At 36.6% G+C, this 15344-nt stretch overlaps 1 protein-coding gene across 1 annotated transcript; it reads right to left on the reverse strand.

The window, feature by feature from the left end:
* Window positions 1-2031: 2031 nt before the first annotated feature.
* LOC109205662 lies at window positions 2032-10105 on the reverse strand. The gene is made up of 13 exons (XM_019368399.1): window positions 9650-10105; window positions 8621-8756; window positions 7711-7847; window positions 7282-7483; window positions 6755-6993; window positions 6562-6673; window positions 6240-6384; window positions 5943-6085; window positions 5692-5861; window positions 4835-5131; window positions 4702-4757; window positions 4066-4277; window positions 2032-3375 (listed from the first exon to the last, which is right to left on the reverse strand). The coding sequence occupies exons 1-13, from the start codon at window positions 9854-9856 to the stop codon at window positions 2183-2185; spliced, it is 3249 nt and encodes a 1082-aa protein (XP_019223944.1). The 5' UTR covers window positions 9857-10105; the 3' UTR covers window positions 2032-2182.
* Window positions 10106-15344: the final 5239 nt, after the last annotated feature.

Raw genomic sequence — 15344 nt, forward strand, 5'->3', positions numbered from 1 at the left:
TAGAACAACAACATCCCGGCAAGGGAACGATAGTATAACAACAACATCCCGGCAAGGAACAATAATATAACAACAACATCCCGGCAAGGGAACAATAATATAACAACAACATCCAGGCAAGGGAGTAATAATACAAATCATCATATTAAGCACGAATAAACCACGACGAAGTCACAACAATTACAATACAAGACTCACGGGCATGCTTGACACCGACGTATAAATATCCGTCACCATGCCTGTACGTCGTACTCCATAGTTAACACATAGCAAATAAGACACAACTCCTAATCCCTCAAGCTAAGGTTAGACCAAACACTTACCTCAAACTTCCACGGCCAACTCAAGCCTCAAACACCGCTTTTCCTTTAGAATTCGCCTCCAAATTACTTGTATCTAGTCCAAATTAATTTAACAACATCAATTAATGCTAAAGAATTCGTACCCAATGCTTAATTATAGGTTTTTCTATCATTTTTCCCAAAAAGTCAAAAATCGACCCCGGGCCATGGTCGAAACTCGAGGTTCGGACCAAAACCCGATCACCCATTCACCCACGAGCCCAAATATGCAATTAGTTTCGAAATCAGATCCCAAAACGAGGTCTAAATCCCAATTAATCAAAAAACCCTAACTCTACCCAAATTCCTAATTTCTACCATAAAAACCCTAGATTTTAGGATGAAAATTGATGAAATGCAATGGGAAATCGAAAGAAAAAGGTTTAGAATCATATACCAATGCTTTGGGGAACAACTTGTTCTTTGAAAATCGCCTCAATGCTCCCTAGTTTTGAAAATATGAAGTTTTAGACTAAATCCCGATTTTGCTACCGTTTTTAATTCACTGGACAGGCCTTCTTCGCGTTCGCGAAGGGCCTGTCGCGTTCGCGAAAGGTCAGGCCCAATAGCCTTCGCGTTCGCGTTTAGTGGCTCGCGTTCGCGGAGCTTTAACTCCTCAAGCCTTCGCGTTCGCGGGTCAGTGGCCGCGTTCGCGTAGAAAAAAATCCCTTTCCCCCTGCCCCGGCCCAAAGGCCTTCGCATTCGCGATAGCAGGTCCGCGTTCGCGAAGGGTAGCACCCCCAAGGCTTCGCGTTCGCGTAGAAGGAAAATTCCTTCAGCCTGACTTACCCTTCACGTTCACGAGAGTCCTTCCGCGAACGCGAAGAACAAAACTCCTGAATACCAGAAACTGAAAACCTGCAACTCTTCTAAGTGTAAAAACATCCTGAAACCCTTCCGAAACTCACCCGAGCCCTCGGGGCTCCTAACCAAACATGCATACTAACCCAAAAACATCATATGGACTTATTCGTGCGACCAAATCGCCAAATCAACACCCATAACTATGAATTTAGCATCAAAATCAAAGAAAATCTCATGAACTTTCAAAGTTTCAAATTTTTACAACTAAGGTTCCTAATCACGTCATTTCAAGTCCGTTTTTCACCAAATTTTGCTGGCTCAACTTAAATCATGTATAAGACCTGTACCGGGCTCCGGAACCAAGATACGGGCCCGATACCATTAATGGCAAATACATTCAAATTTCCAGAAACTCTTAAACTTTCAATTAAACAATTTTCTTCAAAAATTCATTTCTCGGGCTTGGGACCTCGGAATTCAATTCCAGGCATACGCCCAAGTCCCATATTTTCCTATAGATCCTCCGGGACCGTCAAATCACGGGTCCGGGTCCGTTTACCCAAAATGTTGACCGAAGTCAACCTAAATTCATTTTAAAAGCAAAATTCATCATTTTTCACGGATTTTCACATAATGGCTTTCCGGATACACGCCTGGACTGCGCACGCAAATCGAGATGAAACAAAAAGGAGGTTTTAAGGCCTCGGAACAAAGAGTTTATTTCTAAAACAAGTGATGACCTTTTGGGTCATCACAGCTATACATTGATACATTCTATTAGTCCAACAATCCTTATTATGGAAATATAACATGAACCTGCTAAAAACATAAGCTCAGAAACAGTCAAGCAGGGCGAATCCAGGATCAACGTCAGTGAGTCAGAGAATTCAGAATAAGTATGATCTTATTATATGTATACTTTAATTTATAGCATACAGATACATTGCTACATAGTTAAAGCAACAGGTTTAAACCCGCTTTTGATCGGCCTGTGTAGTCAAGTAACCAGTAAAGCCAGAATATACTACTCCATCGTATTATGAATAAGAAGCTGATGGCTTGGAAGCAAAAATAGCTTCTAAATCATTGTGCAATCCTCTTGGTTTTGACTTGAAGTCTGCTGATGCATCCATAGATGAGCTCCCACTTCTCTTTGGGTTCCAAAATCCGCTCCATCTAACAGTACTTGTTGAGGGATCACTTGGAGCTTCATTACTGTCTTTACTAAAGCTGGACTTTGCTAGTTCTCTTATTCGCCGCATCCATGCTTTATCACCTGAACTTCGACTACCAGAACTCCTATTCCTGTCACCAGAAGAAGTAAAATCCCCAGTTTCCTTTAGTCTGTGATCTAACAAAGCAGACCCGCTTTCGAGCTTTCTGATCAATCTTTGAGGAATGAAAAACAAGAGGAATCCAATTGATGCTGCTTTCAGACCAGAGCAGAAAGAATTGTCATCAGGACCAAGTCGCTTTGTCTGTCTGTATAATGCATGCCATTCATTTAGCAACTGGACCAAAAATGCTATGAAGAATAGTGCAAGCATGGCGATTCCAATTTCGGTTTCCTTTCGTGACGAATCTCTTTCTAAGAGAACAATGCAAGAAGCAAAAATACCTATTTCGCAAGCAACTGAGATGATCTCAACAAGCTGAACCTTCTTTTTAATGAAAGGCTTCTTCAGAACCATAAAGAATAGCTGGAAAGAAGTGATGCTAAGCAGGACAACTATCGGAGTTTTTGAAGACCGGTTCTTCAAATAAGTACCAGCCACAATTCCAAGACAAATACGCTTCACAAATTCAAGAAATGTGAAGTATATTCTTAGAATACCAAACACCTTCTGGATAAAAGGTGCTTCTGCATCTTCCGTCTCATCGTCTGTTGCAATGACTTTGTCATGATTCTTGTTAGAATTTCCTCCTGTAATCTGAGAGAGCATATACTTTGGTGGACCCCTTAGATCCTCAAACAGAGGGCCAAACATGATTAGATATCTAGAATCGCGTGATGTTTTCCATGTCCACTGACCTCTTTTACCAGGACCTAGGGTAACTCGGATTAATTCCTGATACCAATGGAATGTCTGCCCAACTTGGTGTACCTCCTTATACTGAAGAAGCTTCCCCAACGTAATTCCAATAGAGAGGAACAAGAGCAATGCTAGCAGTAGAAATGATACTAAACCCAAAAGTAAAATGCCAACAACAATTCCTGCAGTTGATCCTCCTAGAAGAAAAGAAGAACAAATTTATGATTTCTACACTGGATAATCAAATCTTCAAGTGATGCAGAAAGAAAACCATAAACTGTGCAGATCCATTCTAGTAGAGAACATTCTTTTAGTAAATGATAGATTATTTAGGATACTAGAAATATTTAGGATCTTAATAAAGCTGTTAAAAGAGCTGTAGCCCTAGAGGCTGGATACATTTTTAGATATATGCAACCGTGCCTAATATCTAATAATTGATGTGTTTTTCTCCTTTTTACCGACAGAAAAAAGTTTTGCAATAAGCTTATCATTTGCATGTCCCCGCTCGTACATGGGGATGGGTGTCAGGAAGCGGGAATGATAAGGTAAACACAACTACGACTGTTATGCAGGTAATATCTATTAACTTCAGTAATAATGATCTATTGGCAGCTTTAACTCATCGTGACAAAATCTAAGCAAATATCAATCTTTCAGAAATCACAATTCTAAGAGCTGTAATGCTTTCAACCTAGTTATCTGATTAAGGTAAGTAGCATCTAACTGTTATAGATAAGTACTGTATTGGGGATCAGTCACTACAGATATATCTTATCATTTTTAGATGTGAAAATTGATGTCTTACAGGTGGAATGCACTCGTTGCAACAGAATGCTATAGGGCATAATGCATAAAGGAGCATAGTGTTTATGAATTGGAAATACCTTTAACTATATTTACCGAGACTTTGCAAATGCAAGGTATAGCCAGAATTGAAAGGAAGATCTCAAATCTTGGAAAGACCAAAGCTCCATAACTCCACTTTTTTGCTGTGTCCTTTCTCAGTTTTAAAATAAAAAGAAGCAAAACATGCAGCAATATCAAGCTGCCTCCAATAACGGCTAACCAAAACATGCTTCTGCCGAAATCTCTCCACCTGGAAACAGCAGATGAATTATTCATTTACATGTGCTAAATCCATCTTTTGCTTAAAAGCTTGAGAAAGTTATTTTCAAGTACATGCACTTGATCATCCTTCTCTTTTTTCACTAAATCCTAAGCCCCAGTACCTGACACATGGTTTCTATGTGTTACTTTGCACATCTACTTTCCCAAAGAAGTGAAAATAATTGTATTCACCGTAGTTGGCGACAGCTCTGTTTATACTTGGTCTGGAAGTAGCTTGGTTTACAAGTAGTAATCCTGACCTTAGTGCTTCTTGGTTAATTTTTGAAAAGAGGAAACCAGTTGAAAGTACACCTCAGGCACATTGATTTACTGCATTATTATCCAATGAATTGGGAAACTAAACACCTTTGACCACTTCAAAAATGTGATACAGAGACATCTTCGGTACTTACCCACTTGAATATTGTGGATCCAGGATATACTGAGCTTCCGGAAGAAGATTCTGGCTCTGCCATTCAGAAGAGCATTCAACAATGTGATCAAGGAACAAGTATTTAAGTTATGGTGAAAGTTGTGGATTCTAACCTCGAAGATTGACCTATATTCCATAGGACTAAGTGGCAACCCATATAACCCTGAAGCTTTGTCCGCATTGTATTTGTCTGTTTTCATTCCAAAATCAAGAATTTTAGAGTCGTATGAATGTGAGTTTGTTGGGGAACTTGGTCCCATCATGAATGGAAACATGCTTCCAGTTTCCCATGGGAGCCTCATGTAGGGAACACTCCATTGGAGGCCTCTAGCAAATTCGTAATATTCAACTGGCAAGGTAACTGGCAACCATCTCGTCAATGCAAATAGCTGAATGTGACAAGCTATTCTCTGTTTCAAGACACAAAAAGAAAAGATGCGTATTCAGAACATAGTGTCATGGAATAATCAATCTAAGAGTGATATTTTGATCTCAAAGAATTTGTAAATTTCAATGAACCTAATGGACATACGATACTTGGGCATTTCCAAAAATGTATTCATCCGCACTAGAGCCTTCTGATATTGTTAGTGAGACATAAACTCAACTACCCACTTAAATCACCAGCAGAACTCGATCATAATGGTATCTATGCCTTATGACTGTTTTTTGTTGGTAGCTACTCCAAAATCTACAAAAATAAAAATCCGACTTGTGACGAGTGATCTGTCAAACTGGATTATTTTTTTGTTTTGAGAAAGCAAATGATGATTCCCTTCTCCTGTTGTTGCTTCCAACAATACATCTCAGGAACAAAGGACAACTTCATGAGCTACACTAAGAGACTTAGAGTTGTAAGATTCAAGAACTTTCATATCTTTCCCCAAATTAAGTCCCCACATGGACTGCAAACTTTATTGCATGAGAATCCTAGGAGTCTAACATAAAGTTGTTAAGGAAGGGGATTTACAAAAAGATTTCTAGCAGGATCAGATGTCATAAAAGAGCTTGGTCTTGAGTATGCACGAACAGATTGGAGGCTCGCAGTTGACACGGTGAGGAGCCCTGCTGCAAAAGATGTTACCACGAAAGCAGCAGTTGCAAAGATGGAAAGCACTTGAGATATTGATGGTACAGTATCTGTAAAAGGAAATCATACATGATTAAAGCATCTATAAACCAAACGAAAGTGACCTTGAGTTTAGAACTATCGAATATTACAGTGCAGGAGCTGGAGAACATTAGACTGTAGGTTCCTGTTTCCAGCAACATCACCAGTTACATTTTCCGGGATGCTCACAGAAACAAAATCTTCCCTGGCTTGTACATTGACAACATATATGCTTCTACTCACTTCTTGAAAGCTGGAAATACATAAGAAACATTAAATCAATGAGCCATGATTGGTACACGATAGTAGTAATGATGTTATTTTCTTCATAACTTGCTAAGGAACAAGCTTTATTTTACAGGAGAATCTTTTCACCGAGGAAGATCAGTATACAAGGAGATGCTAACCTCTGCAAATGTCCTCCAATGATGGACACATGTGAAGAATTAAATCCAAACACAGGCTTAACGAACTTTATCCATACAGGAATTTGCTCTTCACAGGTCCTCATCCTAGATGTTGTGCTCAAGCTGACAGCAGGACGTTGCATATCTGAAGGTCCAATAAACAATTATATTTTGGAGAAACAAAATAACTAGCATAGCAAACATTACCATGCAATCACATATCATCCACATGTTAATTCAGCAGGCGAGAGGTAGAGACATTCTCCTTTCTTAATTTAGAGGTGTCTTCAATGAAAGGTTTCTAACAGGCAGTCAAACATACCGTATAGAAAAGTAACTGGAGTTACAGGAGCAACAGCTGTTCCCTGTCTGCTCAATATTAAGCTTGATCTTAGGCTCAATGTGACTATGGCCGTCTGTGATATGCCTTTAACCTGGAAATGAACCAAAAAAAGGTATTATTTACAAGAACTCAACGGAATATCAAATTACAATAAACATTGGAAAGAACTAACCTGAAAGCCAAATCTACGTTCTCCCAAACTATTTCCACTAATGGGAGTAACTAACCCCTGACTTATGTTCAGGGAACTCAAAATTTCAGTAGATGAGTTGGCAATAGGTTCTGTAAAGTACAAATACACCTTCATGTTCTCAGTTCTATTTGTAGCTAGCACTGTTCTCGTTTCTCTGTCAATCTGTAGTAGCCTTTCAGGTATTTGAGTCCTTATGTCAACGGACACTGTTCTTCTATCTGTGGAATCCAGTATCAAAGAGATTGGAGTCAGTCTATATTGATCGGCACAGAGTTAATTTTGATTGTTAATCGATTATCTTTATACACTAGGATGCGTTTCTCCAGTACATTCATATTAAGATATCATATATTAGAATTTGTTTCAATTGTCACAGAAAGAAAGACGTCTCTTTGGATCATGAAAATGGTAGGGCCTTCTAGAACAATAATATAACTCTGAAACAGAAAATGATCATCTCTTAAAGAACCGATATCAACATGATAAAGGTAAGGCAACTGACTCACCAAAATGTATAAATATTCTTGAATTTTCTGTCCTTTTAAATTTGTTTCCAGCAGAGTCTGAACAGAAGTTTTTATCCATTACCACGACCACTCTTCCATACTGATCACGTGTAGACAGACTCACGACAACAGAAAATTTAAGGTCTGGCTCAACAACATTGAGTGTGTTTGGCACGACCTGTCCAGGGCCGTAAACAAGAAGCTGCGAAAAGAACACAATTGAAAACTAGGTTTTCAGCTGAAGAGATAATGAAAAAGGAATCTCCAAGAACCCCAGATCCCCTACACGACTCTTTCAATTACAAGGCAATTTGAGAATGTTTGCACAGGTGAACCTTTGAAGAAAAGATAATTAGACATCATAAGAAACCAAGCTTTCATGCAAGAGACTGCCCATTGCCAACATATTTTAGCTTCTTATATACTTACATTGCAGGAATTCGTGGAAGAGCATCCAAAACCACCTTGGGTCCAACATGGCTCGCTGAAAGATATGTTCACTGAAACATTTGAAGCATTCGTAAAAGATGTCGGTGCGGTAATGTAGGCTGTAGGAGGAGTAGTGTCTGTAGAAGAGTAGGGACATGAAATCAGGAAGTGAAACCATGAATGAATTTTAACTTTACCAACAGTTACAACTAGACTTGAGTCCCAAACACAGAGACCAATACATCATGCTTAGCCAACACCAAGTTTATTTTCTACCTGTCTATAAATTGGAAGGCAACTGAAACATAAACAAAAATTGCTGATTACTGTGCTAGGATGCCTAAACAAGGTGAAAATTGGAACATGTAGCCTCTTTATTCAAAGTTTGAGCAAATGTCTAAAAATGGTTGAAAGATATTACACAGAAATAGAAGTTTACCTTGTCTTTTTATTGCAAAGGGTTCCAAACCTATCTGGCTAATAAGAAGAAAGGGGCAAGCTAAAACCTACTCCTACCCGGTTGCTGAATTGAAGTAGTACAATATACATCAGCCCTCCGGCTGCAGAGGGTGTTCGATTCCCGCATTCTGGGCAAATAAAGAGAGAGAGAGAGGGAGACTGTGAGATCAATCTCCATTGGCATTTGAGTGTAGGAAATGATCCAGAGCTTCCCTCATTTACATTCTCTCCGCTATTTGGCGATCTCTCCCCAACATATGTAATAACTAACTATCTTGAACAAAGAAGGATCAGAAACAAAAAAAAAAAAGAACTTAAGCCTTAAAGACAGAAGTCAAAAGTACACCACCGAAGATAATGGTCGTTTTTATGTGCCCTAAGTGGTATTTAAGTATCATGAACTACTAGGGTGGCACCAAGACCATGAAAAGAAGAAAAGGTTGAGTGCTACCAACAGTCCAGTTATAACGAGTGCATCCAGCTCCATGAGATCCATTGGTGCAAACTTCAAAAGTATGATTTCCCTCTAACAACCGTGTGTACAAAATTTCTCCATTTTCACAAACTGAAGGCACGTGATCATCCAGCTACAGTAACAGTAAATGAAAAATTAATTAGTTGTGTAATGAAGCGCAAAAAACTAAACGAACAGAAAACTTACCAAGTTAGAAAATAAAAACTGAAACTCAATAAATATAGAACAATCTTCAATAGGCAGTTGGACCCTAAGGACCAAGAGAGAATCTCTCTTAAAATGTGCATTTTCCTCAACTGCTACTTTTCAATATATTCTATATATGGATGTTATACCAGAAATCTTTCCTTAAACCTCAAGTTTATCATTGTAAGGTGCATATCATTTGACAGTAAGGTGGCCGTTTTCTATAATCCTTCGCTATTATCGACAGATAATTTTTATGTTTTCAGGGAAACAAGTCATACATATGCCTTACTATTGGCATTGCAGAAGCTTACCATTAAATGCTACTTACTAGATATTTTATTAAAGGATTGAATATAATGTAGATGGAAGTCTGCTGACGAGTGAGGATGAGCATAAAGATGGTTTCTCTCCTCTTCTTAGATACAAATAACACTGATCCATGGAACCCCTTCTCTTCTTTCATTTTTTTCTCCTTGTACTAAGGTGGTAAAGTTAGTTGGTGCTCACATTGGACACTCATCTACTATCAACATCAAGTATGCGGAGAAGATAGCAACTGATAATGTCGAGTTCAAGTTTCGCGCTTGCGTCTTTAAGTTAATACTAAAAAGAGTTCCAAATCCTATATGTTTAAGTATCTCCAAATATTGATATGCACCAAATTTACAGCAATTGCACCAAGGTCATCTCATTTCAGAACTCCTAAATTTACAGCAATTGCACCAAGGTCATGCATGTGCTTTGCAATTAAACAAAAAAATAAAGGAAAACAACTCGATGACATGTAGACAACTGTTCTATAGCATGCAAACTGACCTTGCAATAAGTGGAGCAGTCCGCACAAATGTCACCATTGCCACTGACCAAAACTTGAAAAGCAAATTTAGCAAAATTCCGGTTTGAAAATGCGCGAGGTGTCCTTAATAACTTCAAAGAAACCTCTGAGCAGTTTACTCTCAAACTCAGAACCAGGAAAACCCAAGAAAGCAAAATCAACCAGCTGAAATATTTTTCTAGACCCATTTAACAAGAATTACATCTCAAATGCAGACGATTTTGCATGAGTAAGTAGGTCAAGAATATGTAGCTTCACAAAAAAAGAAACAAGAAAAAAAGGTGCGTATATCATGAAAATGTGTAAAAGAGGTTAAAAAAGGGAACTTTGTAGAGGAACTGGGGAATGGGTATTAGTGGTGAATGAAGGCTTTGTGTTGAAGATATAACACATGAGACTGAGAGTGCAACTGTGGGCGTGAGTGAAGATAAATAAGAGAGAGGAAAAAGATTCCAAACGGGCAAAAAATTGCGCAATAAATGAAGACAAATGACAGGGACGGGAGTTGCCATTTGTCTATGAATATGAGATGAGAGAGAGAGTTCTAAGAATTTTAATGAGAAAAATGATGAATTCTGCTACAGGACAATACCATTGTCCAACTCTCCATTTGTGGAAATTTAGCCTCTTCTGGAGCTCGTAATAAATACTACTAGTAGTGTGTTTTCTGTTTCATTAACTGTCTTGAAACTCTGAATAATAGGAGTATCTATGACTTCCAAGAGTTAATTACAATTTAGAAGTACAGTATAGTCTTAAGTTAAATTCTTACATCTCATTCCTTAGTTACAACTTACAAGTATAATCAATGAAAAAATTTTGTGGCTATTCCGTATATGAGCTCTGAGTTACTTTATACTACATTTTTTTTAATCGGAACTAGTCTCTATCACGATACAAATTTCTTATTTCCTTTCTCTTAGTTTTGATTACTCATTTCAAGCAAGAGATAATTTTCTTTTGAACATTTTTATTATTGAGAACCTAATTGCGTTGTAGCAGGGCACACCACGTTACTACTGATCTTTCGAGTTAAGATTATTAAACGAGTTCCGACAAACAAAATTCAAATGATTGTGATGCTACGTTTGCGAATGTGAATGGTACTAATATACTCATCCAGCAATTTGTCTATTTTCAATGTTTTTTTCCTCTCCTTTCTTGTTTGTGTCTACCCTTTGGTTTTCTCCAAATTTGATACATTTACCCTCCTAAAAAAAAACCAAAGCCCCCTTTCTCATTCTCATTTTCTCTCTTTTCCTATATTAGACCATCTTGTTTTGACGGTCCTCCTCCAGTTTTAATTGTTACAAAGAGCTGAAATGTTGGAATACTGTCTAATGCTACTCTATCAAATAGGATAGACACTTCAAATGCATGGACAGCTTCTATTCACAAGGACACAATTTATAACACCTTAAGCGACTATTCTGATATATCCTTTCTTAAGTTGGAGGATAATTTCAGCAAAAAACTTGCAGAAATATGATCTTTTTGGGGTGATTTTTGACTTGTGACCCCCGCTTATCCCATGGAAAGTTAAAAGTGTTGCCCATGGAACAAGCGAGTGACAAAACTTGTTAAACTTAAAATTCTGCCCATAGGACAAACAGGAACAAAAATCCACTTTGAGGTCTATTTGTATACTTCACCCTAATTCCAGAGTTCAATCGAGCAGAGAAAATTCATCAAGCCAGCTGCCTTCATATGGCCCATATATAGCTCACATTAAAAAAAACCACCTCATATTAATATAATTTCAATGGAAAAGAGTACTGTCTTTTCCTATTTAAAGGTCACTATATCAGTGTGCCAGATATTCTCAGGCATTCTAATCTAGCTGTATTTCGAAGGCTTCTTTTTCAGTACTTTCTTCGACATACCCTACTTATAATGGAACCACGTCCTTATGTCCATTGTTGATTTCATATGAAGTCGTAAAATTAGTCTCTCCTCCAAAGTTTCCTAATGGTTTAATGGGTAACAAGTACTATAAGTCTGATTCTCAAGACGAGATTTTCGAAATTTAACTATTGATTTTAACTATTTTTATGTCTAAATTACGACCATGAAAAGAAAAATAAAATTCCTGAATTTCACGTATAAAATATCAGGAATTATGAAATTTATAGGAGCATGATTTATGAAGAATGTGAGTTAAGCGATAATGTTTTTGAGGCCAAGCTTTGAAGGGGCATTCTCACCACATGATTGGGTGTGTGCCCTTTCATGTAAGAATAATTGGGTAATTACCCATCGATGAACAGCATCAGTCTCTTTCTGATTTTGTATCTTTGTACAAAAGTTATAAGAAAAAGTAGAATAAAGACAAACCTGTTATGAAACAATAAAAGAAGAAGAATAGTATTACAGAGAAAAGTAGGGAGAGAGAATTCTTATTGATTTGGGATGAATTACAATGGAATGGAAACCCTCTATTTATAGGGAAAAGGTGACTTAGCCACCAAGTAATAAACCCTAGAATCTCCCTAAATATAGACATTCACCATAAATAAAATTCTATTTATAACACTCCCCCTTGAATGTCTATTCAACAGATAATGTGCCTCATTAAAACCTTAACTAAAATAAAACCCAGTGGGAAAAAAATTCTAGAGAAGGAAAAAGAGTACACATATCTAATAATACGCCTTTTGGTTGCCTCGTTAAAAACCTTGTCAAGGAAAACCCAATGGGACAAAACCTTGTAAGGGAAAAAGAGTACAACGTGTATTAACTCCCCCCTGATGAGAGCATCAATTCACATCTTTAAGCCTTCGCATCCCAATCTTGTGCACCATCTTCAAAAGATCTTTGGTAGAGATTTGATGAACAAATCGGCCATATTAACTTGAATGAATATATTGCACCTTTAAATCATCATTCTTGATAGAGATGAATTGTCTTCATATGATCTTGTTGGAATCGTCATTTCAATATCTTCACATAGAGGTGAAACTCTTGCTATCATATTATCATGCCTATAGTAATAGCAAAATACATTTGTGCACAAATTGCATCGAGGAAGTGGTACTTCAAGATCAAGAATTGTATATGCTTTAAGCAACTTAAATCCTTCAGGGATTGTTAAGTCATATAAGCCATATAATAGACTTTAGATGCATATCAAGTTTTCATGTCATGCTAGACATATAAGTTATCGAAAACTGATTGCACGTACCATCGACTTTATACTTTCAAGTGTTTGAACTACATGTTCAAAACTACATGTCTTTCATATGAAACCAATTCTATTTGAATTGTTTCTCCAGACTTAAGATCCTCATATATATTTAGCGTTATTATAGATGACATCGACAAACATTTTATATCAGTTTCAATATTTTTTTCATAAAGACATAACATAGAGATCTCTTCATTCATATTTTCAGGTACCTGAATGTCTCATGAGATTTTATGAAGTGTTATGTCATGTGATCTTCTAGATCACTTGCCTCCTTTATTATGATCATTTAGATCATTTGCTCATCTTCTTTATCAAGAAGTTTATTTGAAACCGACTTGTCTATACGCTTCAAGCGTACCATAGACTTTGTCCTTCTAGGACTTAATAGGAGCATTTGCAATGAGAATATAGTTACTTTCTATGGGTCAGCAAATGCGTCTGGCATGCTTTGCAATATATTGCAACTGAATTATCCTTTTATGAACTTCAAGTTCATATTATCTTATTCGAGGATCTAGATGTACAAGTGATAATTCATTCCACGTAACCTTTTCTCAGTTGTTTATCATGTCTCCCCCACATGTTAGAAAAACTAACTTATTTTCTCAACTTTGAGAACCCATCTTTGTGCGTTATGGTGTTAATCAAAATATACACTGCACATCAATAATAATAAGATGGAATTATTTGGTTCCTGACCATGAACCACTTGTGAGGGGAGAAATTAATATACTTTCGTATATAACGTATATCAAACTGATATATAAAACTTTGTTCTCATAAGCAATTGTTTAGCTATTAAGTGGAGGCACTCAATAAATCATTATGCTGAACCAGCTGTGATGTAGACCAACTTATCAAGATGAACTTCTTGAATAGAAAATCTGGAATATGCTCTAAATTAAATTATTGAGCAAGTTACCTCGCAAACACCATGTTGCGGGTTAATAATAATCGCACATGTAACCATCTCATAGATGCATCTTATGTGGTATACACGGCAGGTGAATGGGCCCATATTCACCTTTGATATTTTCAGCATTCATGGGATTCAATCCAAATTTTAGTTGATCTATTAATTAATGAGAACAAGCAATATAAGAGAATTCGTAAAGAACTTTCTAGTTCTTTAATATTTACCCATGTGAATTCTCTATTATTTTTGCACATCATACATGAATTAACATGGCTAAACCAAGTATGCCAACTGGATAAATTATCAATATTGATAAAATTCGGGTTTACACCATGATGTGTGCAATTATGAATAAACTCCAATTTTATTATGATAAGGGTTTTTATATCAATAAATATCCACTTCATTGTGGTATTCTTTTGTTTATGTAGTACAAATTGGAGAATAAAGCGGGTAGCTTTTCACATACATATTACCCCGCTACAAGATGTAGTAATAGAAGATATTAAATCTTTCATTTATTTATAGTCTCAATATAATCAACCGCTTTCGCGTATACTTTGGAAACTGAATAAGTTTCTTTGAGACTTACTACAACACAATACCTTATTGGTAATTAATTGTGTTTCTCCAAAATAGTATAATTGGCTCTTGCAGAGTTCTCAATTAATTTTGTAGTACCACATATTCATCAACACCCAATATCTCTTTTAATGAGAAAGTTATACCATTATGGTTATGGTCAAAATTATATGCAAGATCTGTTTCTTGCATTACCGTTGACTTTTAATAATCACAATGCCAAAATATTTTGGCGTACAATAGGTACGTGACCAATGACCATGCATGCCATAATAATGATATTATTTTCTTATATCATCTCAAACCTCCTTCTAGAGGTGAGTGTGGTATATACCACTAGCACGCTCATATTCTTCCAAAAATGAATATGTATTCTTAAATTAGATGTTATCACATTCACATCATGAATAGACCATAATCATCTATATGTGCTTTATAAAATCTCATGTCAAATATTTTCACAAGTGGGGGATTATTTTGAGAATCCTTATTATTCTCATTATCACAATGATGACGATTATAATTTCGTCTATTGCCACGTCCACATCCATTGATACATTCATAGTGATAATTTTGTCTTCTTTCAGACTTATCACATACTGCTATCACATTCTCTTAAGGGAATGAGAATGGAGCAAATTCAATGGGACGGGTTTCCACTTTTTGTGCCCATAATCATACATGAATTTGATCATGGCAAGAAATAGAAACTTTTACCACTTCAGGTGGTTATAATTTCTTACAAACTCCATTAGAGTTTTAATCAAACTTTGTTGTCTTTGCTTGTATTTAAAATCAAAGTATAGAATAAAAGAGAAAAATACGGTAAAACACTTACCTTAAATCCAGAATTTAATCATGAAGAAAGTTCATGGAACAATTGACAATCATTATGCTCAAACCCAAAGTTTCTACTCAATTGGTTAGAGTCTCGTGCTGATAACGTGTTATGAAACAATAAAAGAAGAAGAATAATATTGCAGAGAAAAGT

Source organism: Nicotiana attenuata, unplaced genomic scaffold (assembly GCF_001879085.1).
Source record: "Nicotiana attenuata strain UT unplaced genomic scaffold, NIATTr2, whole genome shotgun sequence".
Lineage (NCBI taxonomy): Eukaryota > Viridiplantae > Streptophyta > Magnoliopsida > Solanales > Solanaceae > Nicotiana > Nicotiana attenuata.